General features: G+C 40.6%; 1 protein-coding gene across 1 annotated transcript in view; it reads left to right on the forward strand.

Annotated features, from left to right (window-relative positions):
• The window catches only part of KIF5C (kinesin family member 5C), a 151,415-nt gene that overhangs the window by 75,745 nt on the left and 64,600 nt on the right, over nt 1-11,070 (forward strand). The window contains exon 11 of the mRNA XM_031008573.2: nt 10,847-10,995. Coding sequence (XP_030864433.1) covers nt 10,847-10,995 — 149 coding nt within the window. The remainder of the gene's footprint in view (nt 1-10,846; nt 10,996-11,070) is intronic.

Genomic DNA, 11,070 nt, shown 5'->3' on the forward strand with positions numbered 1-11,070 from the left:
AGATTGATAACTGCCTTTAGCTCCGGTATTTGCGATCCATTGCACAGTTGCTGATAAAACACCCAGAAAATTAGGTGAATGCAGAAGAGAGGTATAAAAAGAAAAGAAGGGGAAGGAATCTTTACCAGCACTGGAGGTAGGAGGTCTGGACTGTATGCTGAGAAGAGACGCAGATGACAGCTTCCTACTTTTAAAAATTCCCACATGAGACTTCCTAGATCCCTGGGAGGTGTCCATAGGGGGGCAGCAGGTACGACTCCATAATCGTAAAACAAGAGTTACGTGTGTGGTTTGGTTCATATCTTTTTTTCTTGTCACTTTCTTTTTTACCTACCCCCTCCCACTGTCCAAGGCCTGACCTCCTTCAGGCATGTTTCCTCAGTTCCAGTGTTTAGGTTCTATCCTTCAGCCCTCGTGCCTCAGTGTTCATTCCCAGAGTGCTTGCGGTTCTGTGGATTGGGCGATCTGAACATCTTCAGTGCTCAGCGAGCTCTGAGGTTGGATGAGGGCTCAGAGGGCTGAGGTTGGATGTGGATTCTGCTGCCTTCAGTTTGTTTAATTATGAACAATCATGTGATCTTTAGACAAGTCACCAGTGCTCTGTGGGCTTTAACTAGCTCATTTGTACATGGATGCACAGAGCACTTCCCTGCCTTCTCCCTGGGAGTGTGTGTTGCGTGGTTATGCCTAAGGAATAGTTTAAGATGAGAGAAAGGACAGATGGGGGTGGGCATTCTGTCTGGGAAATTGTTACGGCTTGTTTAAACTGCATTAAGCCCCAGTCATTTCCTGAGTCCTCAACAGAACATAGAATTACACAGCCGTGGCACCTGTGGGATGTCTAAATAAATAATAATTATATTGAAATGTTGTAGACCTAATATATCTTTTAAACTGGATTTGGATCCTTTACTTCCTCCCAAATCGCTTCCTTGATTAGTTAAATGCTTAGGCCAAGGGGGTTGCAGTAGGATAACACCTACTTTCCTCAAGGGTCTCAGAAACCCACAAACCAGCATCTGCTTATGGAAAACAAGATCGCATCCTGCCCAGTGTCTTAAACTTGAGCTTTAACAATTTCCTCTGAAGACATGTTTGAGCAAACCAGCTCTAAGTGCATTTATAAAGGAAACATCTCTTCAAAAAAAATCCTTACCAGCAAAGCAAAAATATTCTGGCTCTTCTCAAGCCAGAGTCACCGTGGGGCATTGGCTATCTTTGCAAGGCCCAGTCACCTTGGGGCATTGCTGTTATCAGGAGGTATTTGCAGCTGTCTACAGGAAGTATTTTGAATATCAGTTAGTGTCTAATATATGTCAGGTGTGTCAAAATTATAGCACTTCTGACAGCAATTATCTCACCTTTGTACAGGGTATGAAATCAAGGCTTAGGTGCAAAGCCATTGGATACCATACCTGAGACCACACAGCCAGTAAGTGACTAAACATGTAGGATGTCCTAGGATGCAGTGTCTGAGCACAGCCCTTTGGGTCAGTAAGCCCAGTGTTGAAGCTAATTCTGCTATTGACCCATTTTCTTGTTTACCTCTCCCCTCTGAGCCCCAGTCTTCTCTCCCACAGAGAGAGATATAATAATGCCTACTTTCAAGAATATTGGGAGGATTATATGAGTTGCTTCAGTTTTTACCTAGCACAAGGGCTGGCATGAGTCCAGGTAAAAAAGTCTGTGACCGATGGCAGGCTATCGGTGATTGCAAGCTCTGCTTTTCCTTCGTCTTAAATAATCTCACAGTATTGCGGCTTGAAAAGGTCATAGTAGTAGATGGGACTAGACTGAATATAATGCGCTGTAAGGGACAGCACTGTCATATAAGGGAGAGGATTAAATAAAGTAGAATTAGAATTACATTTTGGGAATGAACAAATAAAAAATGCTGCAGGTAATTTGGGCTTCCAGGAAATAAAAAGTAATGTAAATTATGTTTTCAAATGAAATAGGTCGGTCTACATTCTTTTATCAGAGTCATCTAGATTCTGCTCTCTGTGACAGCAGGGACTGAGTTTGTCACAGACATTAGTTTCTCATCAACCACTCTGCACAACTAGTTCACAGTAGGTGGTCAATAAATAAATGCTTATCAAATGAATGAACAGATGAATCTAAAGCTTATTGTGTAAGGTTACTTGGAAAGTTAGGGCAGTTGCTGAACATTGATGCCATTACGTCCAGAAGTTTGGTTGGGTTTGGATCTGGTTGCTTTCCAAACTATTATTGGAAACGTGTGAGGTTTCGTTCCTTTCCCTTTATCCCCAAGTTAGTTAATGGATTATTTAAGGATGCTGAGCTATTCTATGGGGCCAATACCTGCTGTATTGTTAAATATACTCATTGTACCCAATTATACAGCAGACACAAGACTGAACATCGGATTAGACATGGTATGTGATAGCTAATGAGATTAAGCACTTTGAACTCAGAAAAGACTGCCGGGCACATCCCAAATTCATTGTAATGAGTGTTCATTATATTCTTACTGCAGAGGTGGCCAAACCTTAGGGCAGCATGAGGTTCCTCCGTTATTCCTTTGTGGTTCTTTCAAGGACGTGAAGAGAGTACATGTTTGTTGTTCTGCCTGACTGTACTGATATTCTGAATAACACAATGTAGTATGTGTTTCGAAGCAGTTCAATCTGCAGATCCTTGAAGGCACTCTACCAACAGTCCTGTTAGCATTCTTCAGGATTATAGGTTAGATACTGGAATTTAAAGGGAAAAATTTACCATGTCTATTTCTATTTTTGTTTTTTAAATTATACTTTTAAGTTCTGGGATACATGGGCAGAACATGCAGGTTTGTTACATAGGTATATATGTGCCATGGTGGTTTGCTGCACCCATCAACCATCACCTACATTAGGTATTTCTCCTAATGCTATCCCTCCCCTAGCCCCTCACCCTCCACAGGCCCCAGTGTGTGATCCATCCATGTGTTCTCATTGTTTAACTCCCACTTATGAGTGAGAACATGCGGTGTTTGGTTTTCTGTTCCTGTGTTAGTTTACTGAGAATGATGGTTTCCAGCATTCTGGTTCTTCCATTCAGTCGGGGTTGTTTCCTTTAGTTTCCTGAATGCCCAGCATCGTGCCATTAAAGAAGTAAGTGCTGTCTCCTGTGTTCTCAAAGAGCTTTTAATCTAGCTGAGGAGGCAGCACTTGAATTACGAGGCAGTAGAAAGTCAAAAAGCCAGACTCAAATTAGAGCACTTTTATTGATTTTTTTCTTCTGGCTTCCAGAATTCTATTTTGTAGTCTTTAATTACTCTTCTCAACTACTTTTACAGTGCTATTTGAAAAAGATATTTATGTTTTAGAAGTGTGAACTCAAATCACCCAATTGTGTTGGAAGCCTATTTAATGTACCTTGATCTGGGGTGGTAATAAAGGGAAAGAGACCCTCTGAGGGGGCAGACCAATGTGGTTAGGAAGACCTGAATCAGCACATCTTTGGCACTGGGAGTTTTGATTGATCCAGCATGAATAATTTGAAGGCTTTATTTGTATGTTGAATGTGGAAGGAGAATTGATATCTTAGGGAAAGTAATAATCTTTTTTCTTTTCCTGATGTGCACTTAAAAAAGTCGTGTCATCATTTTAATTGTGTCATCTGCCAGTTTAGTGGTAGCTAGATTAGGCAGAGCCTGAATAGTGTGCATATGAAATTTATGTCACCAGAACATGAGAACACATTACCTACAAGAGTAGAATGAGCATTTTGGCCAAGGCAGACACTTGGCTACACTTTGACATGAAAGAAAAAAAGGCTTAAATCATTCCTGTTGGGGGGCCTGTTGCTGAAACACCAGTAGGGTTAATTTTTGCCCTTGGAGGGAAGAAATACTGTGGGTGACATACATTTAACTAGATGCCAAGTCCTTATCCATGTCATTTCTGAATGTTTCTCAGGAGACTAGAACTTTTTAAAGACACAAAATTTTCATTTCTCCCTCCTGCCCTCCCTCCTTCCCTCACAAGCGGGGAAATGGCCTCACCAGAAGCTGGGAAGGTGCTTTGGAGCAGTGGTCCTTTCAGAAGAAGGTTTGGGTGTTTTAGATGGGAACTAGGTCTCAGAGCAGATTGGAAGGTTAGTTTCTGATTAGTTTTATATGTCATCTTGGCTAGGCCATAGTGCCCAGTTACTTAATCAAATACAAATCGAGGCGTTGCTGTGAAGGTACTTTGTAGAATATGCTTAGCACTTACAATCAGCTGACTTTAAGCAAGGCAGATTACTCTCAATAATAAGGGCGAGCATCATCCACTCAGTTAAAGGCCTTAAGAGCTAAAATGGAGGTTTCATGGAGAAGACAAAAATTGTGCTTCAGGATGGTAACATCAACTCCAGCCTCAGTTTGCAGCTGTCAGCCTGCCTTATGGCTTTCAAACTTGCCAGCCCCCATAGTCATGTGAGTCAGTTTCTTAAGTAAATAAAAGAGTGAGGTATATCATATATATGTATGTATGTATATATAGTAGGATTTTATATATACAATAGGATATATAATATATTATCTATATTTATCTATCATCTGTCTTTATCTTTCTCCTATTGGTTCTGTTTCTCTGGAGAGCTCTGATAGTGAAGAATGCTATGCTCTCTATCCTCTCCTGCTCCCACAGTGGGAGAATCTCCGTTTCTCTCTCTCACACACCATTCACAGTGCAGAATCACACATGACAGATTTATTCTGTGTGCTGAAGGTGTGAGGTTGTCTAGAGCTCCTTATTCAAATGCCAGCACTATCCTGAACACCTGGTGAGAAAAGAAGGATGCTGAAACAAAAGGTATGAAGGTACCAAGAACAAATATCTTTGTGGTTATTCCAGGGAAGCCAAAGTAAATAGAAGAAACGCCAAAGGTAGGCACTCCTCATGTCATTTAGAACTGACTGTGGCCAGGAAATATGAGTATAGGAAACCACTGGGAAAGCAGGTGGGGATGAGACTCATCAGAATGCAGTGGTTCTAGGTCTTCTCCCCATTCAAGGAGGGCTTCGTTCAAGTGCCAACTTATGAGGGTGCCTTCAGTGTCATCACGTATGGGTGCTTAACCTCGGTGGTGGAGATGGGTAGCATCAGCAGTCTTGGAAGCTGGCCATGTGCTTCTGCACATGTAAACTGCAAATTCAGTGATGGAAGGATTGAGTGGTGCTGGGAAGAAAATAACAGAATGCTTGACAATGGGGAGGTAGTTTCCTCTTTCCATTCTTTAGTAGAACATATCTAAGAGAATCTTTTCTGACTTAACTGTCTCTGTAGCAGTATCTAGATGGAAGATGTACTGTGGCCTCTGATCTTTGTCCACTAGGCTTGGTCTGCCTTTCCTAAGGGTGGTTAACATTCATTAGCTTTGAGGTCTTTAAAAAATTTGGTCCTGGTTCTCTCCCTGTGGGGAGAAGAGATTTTATACTTGGGGCACGCCTAGATCATATATCATTAAAGTAGTGCTTGACTTGAAGCAAGCCAAAACAAGGAAAAGATGCAAAACAGATACCCTGATAATGGCATCCTCACAATTTGACTCAGTTTTAAAAGCAGGTCTTGCTGTTAGGGTATAAATTTAGGACTGAATTAAAGTTCTTTCCCAGAGTAGCCTTTGGTTAGGATTTTGCTCAGTTCCTGCTGCGGTTATAACTTGTGGAATAGACATTGATATCTGTATACACATTGAGGGCTCTGATTGAAAACCCTGAGAGTTTTTAGAAATGAAGAACCCACTTTTGTATTTCTTTGTGAATGATCAGGCCACTTTGGATTAATCAAACAGTATCACAGCCAGTTTCACCTTTAAAGAGGATGAGTGAGCAGTCAGTAAGTGGCTAGAATAAGGCTTCTATGGGTCATTGACTTGTTTCTCTATATCAAAGAGATAATGTCCCGGAACTATAAGGCTGGTTGGTATCACAATTGCTGTATATAGCTTCTGCTAGACAAAATCACAAAACCTGCCTTAAGAGCACTTCTTAATTTCTGCTGTCTTCTTGATTTTGTGTCTCCCTGTAAGCTATCTGAAATTCTTTTGGAAGCAAGGCTGAACAATAAATGCACACGTGTGGGCCTGTGCCCAAGTTCCGAATCATGTTCACTGGCAGCCTCACGCCCTAGATCCAAACCACAACAAGACAGCAGAACACTGTGTAACCGCATTGATGGCAACTAGCTAAATATTAACAAAGGAGGAAACTGATTTTTTTTTCTTTTTTTCCTCTGAAATCAGTTAAAGCTAATTAAGGGAAAGTGAATTTTGAATGTCCAAATAGAAAGAAGCTAGTGATCATTAGACTCCTTCATTCTCTAAATTTGCCAAAGTTGATGGTAAAAAGAAAAAGAAATTGTAGATATTCTATATCCTTTTACTCTTAGTCTCTTGGGAGAATGAGGGACTGAGACCCTCTTTATTTCACTTTGCAAGATTGTTTTTAACATCCTAGATAGGAGAATATTTGTTCTAGTAAAAAAAAAAACAAAAAAACAATAAACCTCGGGGCACAAAAATTCAGTATCTCTCTTAGTAACCCTAGTTTATTCTGCATCTGGAAATTATTGTATCTGACTTGATTTCTTTCTCCATCAGTTTATTTTTCTTAACTCAATTTTTATTGAATATAATATAGTAAAATGCATAAACTTAAGTGCATAACTAATTTTTTTAATAAATATATATACACATGTGACCACCACCCAGGATCTTGGAAGCCTCTCTCTTTGACCCTCTCAGTCAACACCGAACTCTCAAGGGTAATTGTCACCCTAACTTCCATCAACATAGATTGTTATTGCCTGTCTTTGAACTATTTGAAAATGAAATCACCCAGTACTGTTTTGTATCTGGCTTCTTTCATTCAGCGTTTTATCTGTGAACTTCATCTACATTGTTAGGTGTAGTAGTAGTTCATTTTTCACAGTTATATAGTATTCTATTGTATGAATATGGCTTATATGTATCCATTCTATTGTTGATGGATATTTGGATTATTTTCATGTTGGGGTGATTATAAATAAAGTTACTATGACATTGGTTATCATGCCTTTGGGTGAATATATGTCCTCATTTCTGTTAGGTGGGAGCAGGTCATAAGGTGTGAAATATTCTACTTTAGTAGATACTTACTACTAAAGATTTTTCCAAAACGACAGTAATAATTCACACTCTCTCCAGTAGTAGTTGACTGTTATAGTCATTGCTCATTCTCAGCAACAGTTGGCATTATCAGTTTTAAATTTTTTAGCCATTCTATTGGGTGTGTGAAGGTATCTCATTGTAGTTTTAATTTGCATTCCCTGAAGGCTAATAATGTTAAACACCTTTTCAGGAGGTGTTTTATTGGTACTTCTTTTATAAAGTGCCTGTTCCAAGTCTTTGCCCAGTTTTTTCTTATTGATTTAAAGCAGTTATTTTGGGTAAGTCCTTTGTCAGGTATATGTATTTTATATATCTTCTCCCACCTTGTAACTTGCCTTTGAACTGTCTTAATGGTGGCTTCTAATGAAGACAAGTTTTTAATTTTAATGAAGTCAAATTTATTTTTTCTTTTATGTTCTATTTAAGAAATCTTTGGCCAGGCACGGTGGCTCATGCCTGCAATCCCAGCACTTTGGGAGGTTGAGGTGGGTGGATCACCAGAGGTCAGGATTTTGAGACCAGCCTGGCCAACATGATGAAACCCTGTCTCTACTAAAAATACAAAAAAACTAGCTGGGCATGGTGGCGGGCACCTGTAGTCCCAGCTACTCGGGAGGCTGAGGCAGGAGAATCGCTTGAACCCGGGAGGCAGAGGTTGCAGTGAGCCGAGATTGTGCCACTGCACTCCAGCCTGGGCAACAGAGTGAGACTCTGTCTCAAAAAAAAAAAAAACTTTGCCTACCCCAAGGTCTTGAAGATACTGTCCTATATTTTCTGTGGAAGCTTTATTGTTTTACTTTTCACATTTATGTCTGGGATCTCTGGAACAGAATTTTTCACATGGTATTGGGGGTTGAGGAATAAAGTTCCACTTCCCCTCAGTGCCATGTATTGAAAGGACTGCCCTTTCCACTCTTCTCTATGGACACTTTCGTCATAAGTCAGATGACTGTCATCTGAGTGCCTGTTTCTGGACAATTTATTCTGTTTTTATTCCAACATTTCTGACAATTTGATCAGTTTTACTTTGTAAGAAAGTGATGATATTCAATCCTCTAACTTTGATCTTCAGAACTGTCCTTGCTATTCTTTTTTTTTTATTTCTATTATAAATTTCAGAATCAGCTTGCCAATTTCTATACACATACACAAACCCCTTAGGGTTTTTTTGGGGGAAGGTGGGGATTACTTTAATTCTCTAGAGCAATTTTAGGAGAATTAACATCTTTCTCTCTCAGTGTAAGCTGATTTTTTCATATTCTACCTTTAGTGGATGTGAAGGCCCCGCTTGCCCCATTTGGGCTGAATGAAGTCTTGGGCTCCAGTGTGAGACACAGATTCCCACTGTTATTTGAGTTCCAAATGGAAGTTGGGTTGCGCATCTTTAGCTACTCCTCTGGATCTTTTCTGCACCATCTCTGTCCTGCTCTGTGACTTAGGAGGGTGACTGGTTTGGGCTCATGCAATGGGCTCCTTTTCCTCTGGCTTCCAGTTATGTTACACCTGTGGGGAAGGAACACAGGCAGGCGATCAGAAGGAGAGAAGAGCATGCGGTCCGGGTACTTATTTCCTGGCTTCTTCCCTGCCAGATCATTTTGGGTTGGCTGTGTCCCTACCAATGGCTGTGACAATTCATACCTACCAGGCAATCTTTTCCTTCTAGCCTTCTCTCTCTGGCTCCCCTTCAGCTTAAGGGTAGTAATGGCTCCCCAATCCCTAATGTGGGTACCACATTAACCCTTGTTATTTCCCAACACCTTTCCAAACCTTTGTTAAGCACTCTTCAAATCATGCAATTTGAGCAGGTGGTCTGTTTCCTTCCAGGACGCTGATTACTACAGAAGTGGGGATTTCCTAGGCAATTGTTAAAAGTACTTTGAGAATGAGGACCAGTTACACCAATGGTGATAACCTTGCTGAGTCTGCTCACAAAATATGCCTCTGGCTAAACCTGCCTGAATATAGCATAGAGGCTTTAGCTTTCTCTTTCTGGTATCATGTGAAGTTATCAAGGGACTCTTTGTGATTTAAAAAGTAAGATTAGTAGCCTTGAAGTGTGCCCTTAAGTGTCCATAAAGCATTTTAGCCATGAGTTATTTTTCACTTTTTGCCTTACTAAGTTGATAATGGATGCTTGTGATGTTTGTGCTTGCATCTGAGAAGCATCCACAGTACCGCCTGAGGATGTCAGGAGGAGAGGTGAGAGTGTCAAACAGGACCAGACTTTAAAGTAGTAATAAAATTGCTGTTATTTGAAAAATTAGACTCAAAGCACTTCTAGGGATTGCAGCCTCAAGCTACAGTGAACAAGAGAGAGTTATCCTAATTCTTAAATGGAGTCTTACATTGAAGTTGTTAAACTCCTCTTTTGACAGTTGGGTTATTTAGTTGTCTGCTTTAGCAATGAATTTTTGGAATGACATCTGTAGTGCTGGTGAGGACTGCTGAATTTCTTGCACTGAAATAGAAATCAGGATGTCATTTGCTGACAACGGTAATTAACCCGAATCACAAATCAGATTGTGCTGGCAAATATAACGGTGTAAGAACTGTTGGAAGTTCAAAATGAAAAAGTCAATAGCAAATAAAACAGGATATCACATATTTTTTAATGAAGGTTTACCTTCTTAAAAGTAAGCCTAAGTGGAGTTTCCTTTTTAATTGGACAAGGTCACTTAGGTGTTCGTTTCTGTGCATGCTGAGCTGAGTCATGGCTTTTGTTTTTGATATCACTTGGTGCAGCTACTGATTTGCTCTCCACAGTTGCCCCTTTGGGTTACTCTCCAGGTACATCCCTGTGGCATCTCAACCCCCCAGGCCATGTGCCCCAGAGATCGCATCATCTCTTATACTGGAAGTGGCAAAATGGTGGCCATTAGGCATGTTTGTTTGTCCCACACATTGTTTTTATAAATAGTTTAAAACTGGGAGACACAAATTAAAGAAAAAACAGTTTCTGATTTTTCTTGGAAAATAGAATGATCTGAATACTGTGGGGCCTCCTCACCGCATGGTGACGATGGGCTCTGATGGGGGGGGGGGGGCGTATGCTCAGCAGGGAGCCATAGTGTCCTCTGGCCAGCCTTACTCAGCTGTGGGACCCACCTGACCTATGAGGCATGTGTTGATGTGTTAAATACGTCAGGGGTGGTTCTGGGTACCACAGGTGAGGAAGAGAAATAATTGATTCTATTATTTCTGTCTGTGTATCATTGGTATAAGAAACTGCAGGCTCCAAGAGGACAGAGACCTCGTCTATCTGTCTTGGTGTACCCCAAATTCACAAATGTTAATTGAACTGAAAAGAACCTCAACTTAGGCAGGTAAATCTGGTGATGGTATGCAGGGGGCTTAAAGGAGGGTACTGAACATTTGAAAAAGGCTGTAACCATAAGGATGGCTGAGAACACAGACTAAGACAGTGGCAGAGGGAAGAGAGAAAGAGGAAACCCTGAGACAATTCGAATAAACGTTCATTAGATTTAGAGACCGGTGGGATGTGAAGGAGAAAAGGAAAGGATGAGCTTGAAGCCTCAAGGGTTAGTGGTGCCGTTAGTCCAGTTAGGAGGATGGTTGGTGAAAGCCACAGGATCCCTTCTGCTTCCCTATTTCCAGTCTTTTAACATGAGGAATCTTGGGCTTAATCATATTGATTTAGCTAATGCTAATAATTAGCTGAATTGTCCCCTTATGTTTTTAATCCCAGAGCTAAGACCATCAAGAATACAGTCTCTGTGAACCTAGAACTGACAGCAGAAGAATGGAAGAAGAAATATGAAAAAGAGAAAGAGAAAAACAAGACTTTGAAGAATGTTATCCAGCATCTGGAGATGGAGCTAAACAGGTGGAGGAATGGTAAGGAAAAGTAAGGAGGAAGAGTGAGGCATGAGTGTGTGCTTTTTTTATTTTTATTTTTTTTTGAGACAGAGT

This window comes from Gorilla gorilla, chromosome 11, assembly GCF_029281585.2.
Source record: "Gorilla gorilla gorilla isolate KB3781 chromosome 11, NHGRI_mGorGor1-v2.1_pri, whole genome shotgun sequence".
In the NCBI taxonomy this organism is placed as follows: Eukaryota; Metazoa; Chordata; class Mammalia; order Primates; family Hominidae; genus Gorilla; species Gorilla gorilla.